Source organism: Macaca nemestrina, chromosome 18 (genome assembly GCF_043159975.1).
Source record: "Macaca nemestrina isolate mMacNem1 chromosome 18, mMacNem.hap1, whole genome shotgun sequence".
NCBI lineage: Eukaryota > Metazoa > Chordata > Mammalia > Primates > Cercopithecidae > Macaca > Macaca nemestrina.
The window spans coordinates 57,582,390-57,597,679 of record NC_092142.1 but is presented as its reverse complement, the minus strand read 5'-3'; the positions used below and the strand labels follow the sequence as shown (position 1 = coordinate 57,597,679).

The window sequence follows — 15,290 nt, the reverse complement described above, 5'->3', positions numbered from 1 at the left end:
TCAAGTGATTCTCCTGCCTCAATCTCCTGAGTAGCTGGGATTACAGGTGCCCACCACCACGCCCAGCTAATTTTTGAATTTTTAGTAGAAACAGGGTTTCACCATATTGGCCAGGCTGGTCTCAAACTCCTGACCTCGTGATCCAGCCACCTTGGCCTCCCAAAGTGCTGGGATTACAGGCGTGAGCCACCAGCCCAGCCGACCTTGACACTTTTGAAAAGTATTGGCCAGTTAATCAGTAGAATGTCCTCGCTTTGGGTTTGTTTGTTGTTTTCTCATGATTAGACTGAGGTTATAAATTTTTGGCAAGAATACGACAGAATGAGGTGCCCTTCTCGGTTTGTATCAGCAGGCACATTATGTCAATCCGTCTTGTTACAGAGGATGTTAACCTTGATCCCTTGATAAGGAGCTCTCTGCCAGGTTTCTCCACTGAAATGTTACTATTTTTCCCTTTGTAAGCAGTGTGGGAAGATACTTTGACACTATGTAAACATCCTATGTCTCATGATACTTCCTCACCCCCTCCACCCCCTTACCCCTGCTAATTTTAACAACTATTGATTCTTGCCTACAGCAATTATTACTTTGATGGTTGCCTAATGATAATTTTCTTTTTTTTCCTGCTGAGGAAAAGGAAAAAGATAATTTTCTATTTCCATAATCTCTTCTATGCTTATTAGAATTATCCTGTAAGAAAGAGTCATCCTGACCAGGCGCGGTGGCTCATGCCTGTAATCCCAGCACTTTGGGAGGCCAAGGCGGGTGGATCACTGTTGCAGGAAGTCAGGGACCCCGAAAGGAGGGACTGGCTGAAGCCGCGGCAGAAGAACATAAATTGTGAAGATTTCATGGACATTTATTAGTTCCCCAAATTAATACTTTTATAATTTCTTACGCCTGTCTTTACTGCAATCTCTGAACATAAATTGTGAAGATTTCATGGACACTTATCACTTCCCCAATCAATACCCTTGTGATTTCCTATGCCTGTCTGTACTTTAATCTCTTAATCCTGTCATCTTCGTAAGATGAGGAGGATGTATGTCGCCTAAGGACCCTGTGATGACTGTGTTAACTGCACAAATTGTTTGTAGAGCATGTGTGCTTGAACAATATGAAATGTGGGTGCCTTGAAAAAAGGAACAGGATTAACAGCAGTGTTCAGGGAACAAGGGAGATGGCCTTGGACTCTGACTGCTGGTGAGCCAGGTGGAACAGAGCCATATTTCTCTTCTTTCAAAAGCAAATAGGAGAAATATCGCTGAATTCTTTTTCTCAGCAAGGAACATCCTGAGAAAGAGAATGCACACTGAGGGTAGGTCTATAGAAGGCCCCCTTGAGGCAGCTGCCTTTTACGGTCGAAGCCAAAGGGATGAAATAAGCCCCGGTCTCCTGTAGCGCTCCCAGGCTTATTAGGACGAGGAAATTCCCGCCTAATAAATTTTGGTCAGACAGGTTGTCTGCTCTCAAACCCTGTCTCCTGATAAGATGTTATCGTTATCAATGACAATATGTGCCCGAAACTTCATTAGCAATTTTAATTTCGCCCCATTCTGTGGTCCTGTGATCTCGCCCTGCCTCCATTTGCTTTCTGATATTTTATTACCTTGTGAAGTATGTGATCTCTGTGACCCATACCCTATTCGTGCACTCCCTCCCCTTTTGAAAATCGCTAATAAAAACTTGCTGGTTGGCCAGGCGCGGTGGCTCACGCCTGTAATCCCAGCACTTTGGGAGGCCGAGGCGGGCGGATCACGAGGTCGGGAGTTCGAGACCATCCTGGCTAGCATGGTGAAACCCCATCTGTACTAAAAATACAAAAAATTAGCCAGGCGTGGTGGCAGACACCTGTGGCCCCAGGTGTGTAGGAGGCTGAGGCAGGAGAATGGTGTGAACCTGGGAGGCGGAGCTTGCAGTGAGCTAAGATCGCGCCACTGCACTCCAGCCTGGGCGACAGAGCAAGACTCCATCTCAAAAAAAACAAAAACAAAAACAAAAACAAAAAAAAAACTTGCTGGTTTTACAGCTCAGGGAGCATCACAGAACCTGCTGACGTGTGATGTCTCCCCCAGACACCCAGCTTTAAATTTCTCTCTCTTGTGCTCTTTCCCTTTATTTCTCAAACCAGCCGAGACACCTAGGAAATAGAAAAGAACCCACGATAAATATCGGGGGTGGGGTTTCCCCCGACAGATCACGAGGTCAGGAGATCGAGACCATCCTGGCTAACACAGTGAAACCCTGTCTCTACTAAAAAATACAAAAAATTAGCCAGGCATTGTGGCGGGTACCTGTAGTCCCAGCTACTCGGGAGGCTGAGGCAGGAGAACAGCCTGAACCCAGGAGGTGGAGCTTGCAGTGAGTCAAGATAGTGCCAGTGCATTCCAGCCTGGGTGACAGAGCGAGACTCTGTCTCAAAAGGAAAAAAAAAAAAAGAGTTGTCCTTTCTCCTCCTTTATTCAATTACTTATTTACATCAATATGGATTCATGGATATTTATTTTACCCTGTGGGTTAAAAGCCATTGCTATCATTATTTCATTGTTCAAACTGGGCCAGGTTTGGCCACTGGGAGTTCCCTCAAGGTGGCTCTTGAATGCTTTCAACATGTACCCATTATTTTTTGAGTTTCAAATATTCTAGCCTCATTACATGTTCTAAACTCATCTTGTACTTTCTCTGCCTCAACCGTGAAATCAACCATTTCTCCAAGGAGCCCTAGTTCCCTTTATTGGAGAATGATGTTTAGAAACCAAGATCTGGACACCAGGTGTGCTCACTGCTACTGCGGTGTCATTGGTCTAGGGCCTCTCAGCAGGCAGAGCTATGAAACGTATGCAAGATACTAACACACACAATTTACTTCTAACTATATATATCTCTCTCTCCATATATATCAGATATATATACATCTGCAATCTGGAATTTATACTGATACCTTTAACTCTACTTCAACACCACAGAGTGCATTCTAGCTTCCCCACTTTGATTGCAATTTTTTTTTCTCCAGTGGTGAGAAACCTGGCTCTCACCCATAATATTTCTGCTTATTTGTTCATTTCTGGGATACATTCAAAATAGTGTCAGAACTGCTCCTTCTATGATGAGTTCCCTGTCATTCAGGGTTTTTTTGTACTTACTGAAAGAACTCTTTTAGAATATATTAGATCCAGATTTTAAAAAGGCATCTATCGCTCTTGTAAATTTTTAAAAAGGCAAATATAACTGAAATAAATTGTTTAAGGGATTCCTTTTCACATTTCGAGTCCAATGTCTCTTAATCTCTCTATCTTGGAGTTTTTAATGCTGTGCTATTCCACACAGCCTGGGCTTCTCCAGCATCAAGAATGCTCTACTACTATCTCTGGGATTTCCTTCTGAGCTGCCGACATCCACTCACAAATTCTGATGTTCGTGTGATGGCAGTAACAGCATGATGCCCCCCTTGCCAACAGAGACTGTATGATGCATCCCAATCTTAGAGATGTTAAAGTACGAAAAAAAAAGGTGCATCTTAGAAAGGACATAACATAGCTCTTTCATAAAGTAAGAAGGTGACATATAGCACCAACGTGTAAACTGTTTCTCTACACAACACGACTCCAGGTGTTACGCACAGACATTACAGTAGACACAACAGGCCTCTAATTCTAAGACCAAGGGCAAGGGAGATGGAACTAGAATTCCAGTAACACATTCCATCTGGGCAGCTTCTATAAGGAACTAGTGAAAGAGTCCTCCTGCAGCAGAGACTGCTAATTGTCCCCCCATATCTGTTCTCCCCTTCTTCCTGAATAACAATCCCCATATTTTAGATGAGTAGGTGGACGATGGGAAGAAAGTTTGTTTATGATGACGTGGTGTTCTGCCAGTGAGAGGTAAATGGAAGCACGGGACTTTCAGGCAGTGTTCTTAAAAGGGCATGGTGGCTCATGCTTATAATCCCAGCACTTTGGGAGGCTGAGGGGGGCGGATCACCTGAGGTCAGGAGTTTGAGACCAGCCTGGGCAACATGGCGAAACCCCATCTCTACTGAAAATACAAAAAGTAGCCAAGCATGGTGGCACGTGCCTGTAATCCCAGCTACTCGGGAGGCTGAGGCAGGAGAATTGCTTGAACCCGGGGGATGGAGGTGCAGTGAACTGAGATCATGCCACTGCACTCCAGCCTGGGTAGCAGAAGACTCTGTCTCAAAAAAAAAAAAAAGTGGGGGAGACACGGCCAGGCGCGCTGGCTCATGCCTGTAATCCCAGCACTTTGGGAGGCCAAGGCAGGTGGATCACGTGAGGTCAGGAGTTCAAGACGACCAGCCTGGCCAACATGGCGAAACCCTATCTCTGTTAAAAATACAAAAATGAGCCGGGTATGGTGGCTGGCACCTGTAATCCCAGCTATTCGGGAGGCTGAGGCAGGAGAATCACTTGAACCTGGGAGGCAGAAGTTGTACTGTGCCAAGATCATGCCACTGCACTCCAGCCTAGGCAACAGAGTGAGACTATATCTTAAAAAAAAAAAGCGGGGGGGGGGGCAGACACGCCATTCTTTGACTCCTCTTCCCGCCTCCTGGCTGGAATACAGATGTGATGGCAGGAGCTTGAACTGCCATTTTAGGCTCAAAGGCAGGATTCTAAAGGTGGTAAAGTAGCGATATAGAATAAAGAGTCAAGGTACCTGAGAATCATGAAGCCATGATTTGGGAATCCTCTATTTTGAGATCCTGGTTATGAAAGAGAAAAATATACTTTTATCTTGCTTATTATTATCATGGGTTTACTGTTACACACAGTTGACGCTAATCTGAACTTGGGATATTTTTCTTGGAGACCCACCCTATTGTCCTAAAGGAAGTCAAGGAAAAAGGAAAGGGTGGGGCTTTCCCAAAGAAAAACAGGGAAATGCTAGAGCGAACCTGCAACTTCCTCTCTCCGGCAGGCAGCATAATCCATGATGCCATTCTCTCCCGGCAGTTTAAACCGGCGAGCAGCCCCTCGTAACCCACACCTCACAAGCTCACAATAATTGTACTGACATGGGTAACCATGACCTACATTAAAAGGTTAAAAGCAATTGGCACTTTTTGTCACAAATTCTCACATTTCTTTTACACGGGTGCCTCACGCAATTCAGCTGTGTATCTTCGCCTAATCTGGCAAATTTCCCAGATACACGTTCTGAGGGGTATCTTTCTTACTGGGCATTTTTGTCACGGAAAGCCCCATACTTCTCTGAAATGCCTAATTTATTAGCATTTGAGGAATGACATTCATCTGGCAGAGAGGGACTCTGTTCCAAGCAACTCCCAGAGCTTTCCTGCCTCAAATGCAATGTCTGCAGAGGGGGCTACCTGCATTGGTCCCCACCTGACACCGAGGTCCTTTCTTCTAACAGCACCTGGGTTTCCTTTTGGGAAACCTCCCTTCCCCATGCTCAGTACATGTGTTTCGGGCCTGAATGACCATACCCCAGGAGTGGCCCAGGCCTAAGGCATTCATTCATTCACCAGATACTGATTTGGCACCTACTGCATTCTAGGACTGGAGATAAAATACTGACCATTATAGACAAACATATCTACCTTCGGGAGCTTTCTGGGTGCTGGGGGGGAGGCAAACAATCAACAAACCTAGGTAAATTCAAGGCATGTCAGACGACCTAAGAGCAAAGCAGGAAGCAGCTTCACAGGAGGGGAGAGGGAGGGATGTAGAACAGGGTGGTAAGAGTGAGAAGCCACCTGCTGAGAAGGGGATGCGAGCAAGACTTGAAGAAGATCCAGGAGTGAGCCTTGGGATGTCGGGAAGGGCACTCAGGGCAGGGGGAACAGCAAGTGCAAATGCCAGGAGGCAGGCGCCTGCATGTTTGAGCAAATGAAAGGAAGCCAGCCAGGCGCAGTGGCTCACGCCTGTAATCCCAGCACTTTGGGAGGCTGAGGCAGGCAGATGGCTTGAGGCCAGGAGTTCGAGACCAGCCTGGCCAACATGGTGAAACCCCGTGTCTACTAAAAATACAAAAGTTAGCCGGGAATGTGGTGTGTGGTGCACACCTGTAATCCCAGCTACTTGGGAGGCTGAGGCAGGAGAATCACTTGAACCTGGGAGGCAGAGGTTGCAGTGAGCCGAGATTGCACCACTGGACTCCTGCCTGGGTAACAGAGACTCTCTCTCTCTCTCAAAAAATAAAAAGAAAAGAAAAGTAACAAAGCCAGGGTGGCTGAAGCAGAGCGAGCCAGGAGGCGAGGAGATGAGGACAGGGGTGGTAAGGGTTGGGGTGCTCGTCCCGTTCAGCCCTGAAGGTTGTTAGGGAGACTTTGGCTTTTACTCAGAGTATAAACATGCACTGGAGGGTTTTGAGCAGACGGGTGATGTGATACAATTTTCATCATGCAGGACTCCCCCTCCTGCAATGTGCAGAATAGACCTGTGGGGTTAGGGCGGAAATGGGGAGACAGTTATTGAGGCGCTGCTGGCTTGCCACACAGCGGTAGTGCAGGAGGTGGCCGAAGTCCTCATCTTCTGGTATGTTCTGAAGGTAAAGCTAGAGGGACTCATGGATCCATCGGACATGGGCGGGAGAGGAAGAGGAGTTAGGGTGACTTGGTGGAGCCACGGAGAGGTAGAGCTACCGTTTATGATTTAGGGAAGAACTTGTGAAGAAGAGGTTTGGGGGAAAGATAAGCGGTGTGGTTTTAGACCTGAGCCAGGTGGAGCTGCCCATGGGCAGGTGGATGTAAGAGTTTGTGCTTCAGGTTGGCATAGTGGCTCAGGCCTGTAATCCCAGCACTTTGGGAGGCCAAAGTGGGAGGATTACTTGAGCCCAGGAGTTCAAGACCAGCCTGGGCAACATAGTGGGACCCTGTCTCTACAAAAATTTAAAAATTAGCTGGGCGTGGTGATGCATGCCTGTGGTCTCAGCTACTTGGGGGTGGGGGCTGAAGTGTGAGGATCACTTGAGCCCAGGAGATCGAGGCTGCAGTGAGCTGTGATCATGCCACTGCACGCCAGCCTGGGCAACAAAGACCCTGTCTTCCTAAAGAAAGAAATGAAGGGAAGAGAAAGGGAGCAAGGAGGAGGAGGAGGAGGAATGGAGGGGAGAGGAGGGAAGGAGAATACATAATACAGTTTTAAAAAAACAATTTGTACTTCAGAACCTTGGGAGGAACCACTTCAAAGATACCATAGAGAGAATAGATGAGGTCATCTAGGGAGTGAACGAGGACAGGGAAGAAGGTGTCCCAGCACTGAGCCCCAGAAGGCAATGAGGAGAAAGCAGCAAAGCCAGTGAGAAGCCACTGAGGCAGCAGACACCACCGAGGGGTGGAGTGGCCTGGAAACCAAGTGGACCGAGCCCTGGGCCCCATCCCAAAGGCCTTTGCTGGAATCCTTGGAGAGGGGAAGCTCTTCCCCAGCAATGGGGTTTTCAGGAGGATAGTCTGTGAGCCAGCAACCACACTGCCCTTGCGAGGAAGGGCCTGACTTAGAGCTCAACAAATCCAGAGAACCAAACTAATAGGAATGAGGGAGAGAGAGACAGAGCCCGATGGCCCTGTGTCCACTGTGCTGGCCGGGGACAGCCCATGTTCCTCTCTTTGTATCACTCTAAGTTCGGTTTCTGTCACTTGCGCCCAAGACACCTCACGTACCTTCTAAGTTATTTTCTCCTGCGTGGTCCTGGGGGGCCGGGTGAAGCCAGCATCCCGCCTCTCCCTTTGGCAATCACACACAGGCAGCCGGGCCCCAGTGCAGGGTCAGAGGGCCCTACGTGCTTGATGGCAGGCCTTTCCCACCACGCTCGAATGGCAACACCATGCTCCACTCCAGGGTAGTTCAGGCCTTTCCCAACCCAGGCACTTTCACTAAGCTGTGATGGGGAAAAGCACCCCCAGGCCATCCTGGTCATCCTCCTGGGTGCTCACCTTGGGTTGTGGGTTGCAGGGGACCTCTGGGTCATCCCTGACAACGGCTCCTCTGCTCTGTCCGCATGGGCCAAGCACAGTGTGAATACTCTGCAGCTGGTAAAGACTTTGGGCGCAGTGGGCTGAGCGCACTTCTTTTATGGAAGAGGCAAAGGCTGGTGCGAGAGCTCTTCCAAAAACCTGAAGGGGAGCCTGCTGGCTTCCCTCTCCCTACCCCAGAGCCCAGGCCCCAACAGCACATTTATCCTCCAGAACACCACGTGGCCAACATTGTTAAAAGTCACTTCTGGCACCCCTAGAGCTGTCAGGAAACAATTTGGGGTGCACAGAGTATGATCCTAGGGATTGCAAACCCTGGACTTGGTTATGGGACTCTTCCACTCCCTTCTATCTCTCTCTCTCACACACACACACACACACACTCTCTCTCTCTCTGGGGAGAATACACCCCAGAAATATTCCCTCTGTCCCCTCCAAAGAGGCTGGCTCCCTACCTTCCCCATCTCACTGCCTAGGACGGGTCCTATCAGCAGACACACAGCACCTGCCCTGCCACCCCTGCCAACAGGTGAACTGAAGCAGCATCTAGGGCCCCAGGGGTATTTGTTATGGGGATTAAGACACCCAATCACGCTGACTGGCAGATACATTCCACCTGTGGTTTGGAATCTAAAGCACTGAGGATTAAGAGGCGGGGAGGGGGTGGTGTATGATGAGAGCTTTCCTGGCTCTGTGAGGAGACCAGGTTTATGCTAGGCTGGGTGGAAGTGCTCATCCCACTTAGGTTTGTGTGATGCTCTTCAGTTTACATAACAGTGTCATGGTGCTCTCCCAGCTGATCCCTTGACTACCCTGGGGGCAAAGCCAGGCTCAGGTCAAGGTAACACAGTCAGAGAGATCAGAACGAGGCTTGCAGACTCCAACCCACGGTGCTGCCCTCAGTGCAGGCTGAGGCATGAGTCTGATCTGCACACACCCCTGCTGCTTTCCTGTGGCTGCTATAATAAATCACCACAAAATTGGTGACTTAAAGCAGCACACATTCAAGCTGAGATCGTGCCACACTGCCCTCCAGCCTGGGCAACAGAGTAAGACCCTGTCTTCAAAGGAAAAAAAAAAAAGCAACACACGTTCATTCTCTTATAGTTCTGGAGGTCAGAAGTCCAAAACCAATTTCTCTGGGTTGAAATTAACATGTTGGCAAGCTGTCTCCCTCCAGAGGTTCTGGGGAGAATCTGTTCCCCTGCCTTTTCCAGCTTCCAGAGCTGCATTCCTTGGCTGGCAGCCCCTTCCTTCACCTTCAAGTCCAACAGCAGAGCTTCTTGCTGAAGCAATCATATCTCCTCTTTTTCTGTTTTTGAATATCCCTTGCTTCCCTCTTTTTTTTTTTTTTTTTGAGATGGAGTCTTGCTCTGTTGCCCAGGCTGGAGTGCAATGGCATGATCTTGGCTCACTGCAACCTCTGTCTCCCAGGTTCAAGCGATCCTCCTGCCTCAGCCCCCTTAATAGCTGGGATTACAGGCACGTGCCACTATGCCTGGCTAATTTTTGTATTTTTAGCAGAGATGGGGTTTTGCCATGATTGGCCAGGCCAATCTTGAACTCCTGACCTCAGGTGATCCACCCACCTCGGCCTCCCAAAGTGCTGGGATTACAGGCGTTACCCACCGCACCTGGCCCTGCTTCTCTCTTATAAAGACACATGTGGTTTCACTTAGAGCCCGCCTGAATAATTCTGCAAAACAGCTCCAACTCAAGATCCTCAATCATGCCTGCAAAGCCTCTTTTGCCACATCAGGTAACATTTACAAGTTCTAGCGATTAGGATATCTTTGGGGGCTATTATTCAGCCCAGCACACCCTCCCTCCAAAGTTCCACGGCTCCACCTTTGCCTCTGTTTTTCACTTTGCTGGTTCCTCCTCCTTAGACTTTAAGGAAAGCCAACTTCCCATCTGCCTTGAACCATTCCTCCTCCTGTCCTTTTCCTCTCTGTCCACTGGACTCCAGCTCGTCTTCAGAATTCCCACGGGATTGGTTCTTATCAGCATCTAGTGCTTTGCATTAATTTTTAGTTTTTTTAAATATTAGCCTCCAGATGAGAATTTTTTCGTTTTTAAAAACAGAATTTGAATTTCTTGTAACACACATTCACTGAGAAAAATGAGAAAAACAGAAGACCAAAAACAAGAAAGTAAAAACCGCATGCAATCCTGTTAATAGAAGCAGCCGCTATTAATGTGTCTCTAATACAAACCAACAGAAAATATGTTTCGAAACATCTGTTGGACTCTGGAGTCAAGATATTCTGGTTCAAATTCCAGCCAGCCACTCACCATCTGTGTGCTCTTTGGCAAGTTACTTAACCCCTCTGTGCCTCACTTTACCTATCTGTAAAAAAGAAGAAATGATAGCACATACCTCCTAGGGTTGTTATGATGATGAGTTAACATACAGCATGTGGTTAAGACTGTGCCTGGCACACAGCAAATGCCATATACGTGTGAGCTGTCATCACCATTAGTATTACACTATTTAAGGGGACATCTGTTCAGATGGATAAATAACGTTTGGCAGTATAATTCGTAGCTACCTGGGGTTCTCTGGTATGAATGCACTGCTGCTCTACTTTTAGGCATTTAGGTTGTTTCCAGTTTTTTTCTTTTTTGCTTCTATAAACAATGAAGGGATAACCATCCTTGAACAAACACCTTTGCACACATCTTTATTTGCTCCTAAAAACTCAACTGCTGGGTCAGAGATCACACATATTTTTAAGCTATTGATACATCATTGCCAACCTGACCTTTATAATTCTCTACCCAGTGGAACAGCATGTCCCTCTCCCCACACCCACCCTCCCTGGGCACACCCAATGACCCTCATGTCTCCCCTCTCCTCCAAGGGACCACATTTCCTTACTCAACCATATATGTGCCCCCACATCAACATCACAGCACCCCAGTGAAGCAGAGAAGCAGACGAACTGGAAATGAGGATTCAGGGTCCTGCTTTCAGCCTCCTAGGGCAAACCCATGCCTCAGTTTCCACATTGTAAAATGTGGGTCAACACATCTGCCAACAAACACTAAAATCGTCTATAAAGTTGACTGGGGCTAGATATTCCATGGATTCAAATGAAACCAAAATTCTAAACAACAGGTAAAACTTTTGTTTCTTAATCACACATCAAGTATATTTTTAAAAATTTCCAAGATCCACTACTGAGGCTCCCCAGGGACCATTTCAGAGCCCAGATCTGCCATTTTAGAGCTCTGACTCTGAACCATTTTGGAAACATACTGCTCGAGTGCCGACGTGCAGAAACAATTGCCTTCCTACTTGCGAAAAGACCAGTGTCCCACTTTCACATATTACACTAAAAAACAAAAAAATCACCCAGCTACCGAAGGCACCAGGAATCTGCCCTCTGAGAATTGTAATGAGCTCGTGTGCAGGTGTGACCGTGTCCTGGGCTCCCCACAATATATATATTTTTGAGACTCACTCTGTTGCCCAGCCTGGTGGGCAGTGATGCAATCTCAGCTCACTGCAACCTCTACCTCTCAGGTTCAAGCAATTCTCCTGCCTCAGCCTCCCCAGTAGCTGGGACTACAGGCACACACGACCAAGCCTGGTTCATTTTTGTATTTTTGGTAGAGAAAGGGTTTTGCCATGTTGACCAGGCTGGTCTAGAACTCCTGACCTCAGGTGATCCACCCATCTGGGCCTCCCAAAGTGCTGGGATTACAGGCATGAGCCAACTGCTTTGGCCTCACACTGTTAATGAGGGCTATTATTCCCATTTTACTGATAAGACTGAGGCTGAAAGAAGGTAAGAATTGCCCGGGAGCTGAGAAGCAGAGAGGAGACCCTGAAATTCACATCCTCCGATTCCAAAACCCCTGCCTTCCTTGTCCTTGTTGCAGCAAGACCCCTCTGAGGGGCCTGGAAATGGCCTCGATAAGCATTCGTGATTTATGAAGCCTCCAGATGGACCCAACAGCCTCCTCTTCTCCCCAGAACAAAGAGACATGCTGGGTCTGGGCACGACAACCCATGGTCTCCTTCTAGTCCCATATGTGAAGGGGTACCTGGCCTTCCCCACGATGTCAGAGCTGTAGGTGTCTGGCTGGAAGGGCCCCACCCCGAGGCCATGCCCCTCTCACAGGAACCTGAGACCTAAGTAGGGTCCCCCAGAGACACATCTCAGAGAGGCCTGGACTGGTGCGAGAACCCAGTGAAGGAACTGGAACACCCTGGGGGGAGGGAATCTGGAAACTGGAGCACAGCGGAAGAAGGGTCCTGACTCCTCTACCAGGAGATGAGGGAACAGTGCATGGGGTCTCCAAAGCCTAGACCCCTCCTTGAGCCCCCTACACATGTCTCCTGTGAGCATTTCTCATCCAGGCCCTTTGGGGGCAGGAAGAGGGGGAGGAGAGAGGAACCAGGAGATCCGTTCACCATGCAGGGCTCTAAAAACCCATGGTGGGGGCCGGGTGCGGTGGCTCACGCCTGTAATCCCAGCACTTTGGGAGCAGGAATCACATGAGATCAGAAGTTTGAGACCAGCCTGGCCAACACGGTGAAACTCATCTCTACCAAGAACACAAAAATTAGCCATGCATGGTCGCGTGCCTGTAATCCCAGCTACTCGGGAAGCTGAGGCAGGAGAATCCCTTGATCCTGGGAGACGGAGGTTGCAGGGAGCCGAGACTATGCCACTGCACTCCAACCTGGGTGACAGAGTGGGACGCCATCTCAAAACAAAACAAACAAACAAACAAACAACCCATGGAACTGTAAGCCTTCCTAGGGGGTTAACAAGTTCAGCGGCCTGTGCTGTTCCCTTCCAAGCTGGGTGAGCTGGGCCTGCCTTAAGTGGGCTCCACAAAGAAAAAGTTGGCAAGGGATTGGAGGGGGTGCCAGCCCCGTGGCTAACTGGGCACAGCGCTGGCACTTCTGAGCACCCAGCCCGTTTCCAGTGTCCCAGGAACAGCCTGCACCTTCCCTTCTCTACAAGTCTGTCACGAGCTATTGCTGCTTTATTTATTTATTTTTTTGTAAAGATGGGGTCTCCCTATGCTACCCAGGCTGGTCTTGAACTCCTGGCCTTAAGCGATCCTCTGACCTCGGTCTCCCAAAGTGCTGGGATTACAGGCATGAGCCACTGCGCCTGGCCTGCTACTGCTGATTTAATAAAACCTCACCCCCACCCCCACCTTTTAGCCCCCTCCCCCCAACACACACGCACATTCCAGGCCATTCAGCCTCCATACCTCTCCCGGATCAAGCCTCTCTCACAGCCCAGAGCATGGGCCAGTCCCTTGATCCTGAACCCATAATGCCACCTCCGTCTTCATTAACAGAAATTGTTTTTCGAGATCTTCAAAAGCTGCCCCCGACTCAGATTCCACCCTGTTTCCTGAGTGCACCCACAGCCTTGTAACAGGGCTCCGGGGCTCTGCTCCCTCATCGGCCATTAATGTCCTCGAAGGCAGTGATCAGCCCCCTCCCCCAAGTGTCGGAGGACACTTACTGGAATCTGTGCTCATCTGACATACATGGATGGGGCACCTACAAGTCCCAGGCCTGGAGGAAGCCGGGCTGCTTTCCTTTCCTCCTGTCTGGGTCTCTCCACACCGGGGAGAACACAGAAGTCACTCCTCGAATCCTCCCCTGTCCCTTTCCCACCTCCTTTTCCTGACCGTTCTCTCTTGCTCTCCAGCCACTGCCCCCTGGATGTGAGTTTCCAGCAGGGCAACTGATCACGTCTCCAGAGGGACTCCAAGGCTGAGGGTCCCCAGTTAGTAGGGTCCAATCTGGCTTCCCACTTCCCAGGCCACTTGGCCTCCGCTCCCAGCAAGAAACTTCTCCCCCCCAAGAGAAAGACGGCCCAGATTGTCACAGGGGGCAGAAATAAGAGGTTCATGGCGCGGGTCCTGCCAGGAGCCCACGGGTCCTTTCTTAGAGGACAAGCGACACTGATTGGAGGGCAAGAGCCCTGAGCTAGCTTTCAGGGTCCTGACCCGAGCTCCGCTGGTCGGAGACCCCAAGGGGCCACTCCCTGACCGGTGCTCCTGCAGCCCGGACGCCGGCGCAAGGGACTCGCCACAGCCTCAAGTCCTCTTCCCGGGCCGGGCTCCGCACAGAAACAGGTAGCACAAAACTAGGAATCAGTGGGGATCCGCACCCCTTCCTGCTCGGACCCGAGCCGCCCCAGTCCCCGGCCGCCGCGCCCGGAGCCCGCTCCAACTCGGAAAGTGGCGGGCGGCTGCGGGGCAGGCGGGCGGTACCTGTGAGCAGCTCCAGCCTGTGTCCCAGCACCTTCATCTCGGCTCCTGGCGCGGCCCGGCTCTGGGTGGCGGCGTCGGGGCAGCGCGCTCCGCCGAGCCGGGGAGAGGAGCGCGGGAGACCCGGAGCGGAGCGGCAGGAAAGCGCGGAGCAAAGCGGGAGGAGCAGCTCACAGCAAGGAGCGCTCTCCCGCCCCCAACGCCGCGCTCCCCCTTCCAAAACGGTTTAAAAAAATCCACCAATTGCATGGCCGCGCACCCCCAAAAGGCACCCGCCGCCACCTGGTCCGGGTGAACTCCAGGAGGCGGAGGGAGGGCACGGGGTGGGTGCGGTGACACCGTGGGAGGGGTCCCCCGAGCCCGGCGCCCGAACAAAGAGACCCGCCGCCTCCGGGCGTCGCGGTTGGGGGCGCGCGGACGGCGGCTGGGTGTCCCCAGCGCAGCTGGGAAGGCGAAGAGGGAGAGCGGGGGCCGCGGGCAGGAGAGGGCGCCGTCCCTGCGGAGGCGAAATGTGGCGGGAGCCAGTGGGTGCGGGGCTCGCGGGGCTGGGGTTGTGCGCGGGGCTGGGGTTGTGCGCGGGGCTGGGGTCGTGCGCGGGACTGTGCTCGGTTGGGCGGGGACGCGCGCAGCAGCCGCGGCGGCGAGAGGAACGGGACCTGGGCGCAGGAGCTAGGGCGCCGCCGACTCACCGTGGAGATGCGGGCGAGACAGACGCGCAGGCGGGTAGCGGGGCCTCGGCGCCGCCGACGCGCGGGTGCAGGTGCGGGCAGCCGGGAGCCCCTCCGCGTGCCCGCGGCTGCCGGGGCGGAGGCCGGGCTGGGGGCGGTGCGCCGTGGGGGGCGTGCCGGCGTGGGTTTGGCGGGTGTGGGCGCTCGGCCAGCGGGGCGGCGCCCGACCTGGGGCTGGCCCCGGACGGACCACGGTACCTCGCGCGTGGTTTCCGCCTCCTGCGCGGCTAGTGCGCCCGGTGGGCCGGTGGGCCGGTGGGCCGGTGGGCGGGCGGGGACCGCGACGCGGAGCCTGGGGGCACACCCTGATCGATCCGCGCCCCTGCCCACTTCTCACCCGCTCCGCCGCGCGGACTGTG

At 51.3% G+C, this 15,290-nt stretch overlaps 1 protein-coding gene across 14 annotated transcripts in view; it reads right to left on the bottom strand.

The window, feature by feature from the left end:
• The window catches only part of LOC105491505 (NDRG family member 4), a 49,406-nt gene extending 34,374 nt beyond the window's left edge, over positions 1–15,032 (bottom strand). For 4 of the 14 annotated variants that reach the window (XM_071084672.1, XM_071084674.1, XM_071084676.1 and 1 more), the window contains exon 1: positions 14,893–15,022. Coding sequence is in view for 9 of the 14 variants with exons in the window: in XM_071084668.1 (XP_070940769.1) it covers positions 13,605–13,842 (238 nt within the window). In the remaining 5 variants the exon portion in view is untranslated. Of the gene's footprint in view, positions 1–13,449; positions 13,577–13,604; positions 13,875–14,206; positions 14,394–14,892 lie in introns of those variants that run through there. The other 10 variants (XM_071084669.1, XM_071084671.1, XM_011758003.2 and 7 more) reach the window with 5 other exon arrangements.
• Between the last annotated feature and the right edge of the window lie 258 nt (positions 15,033–15,290).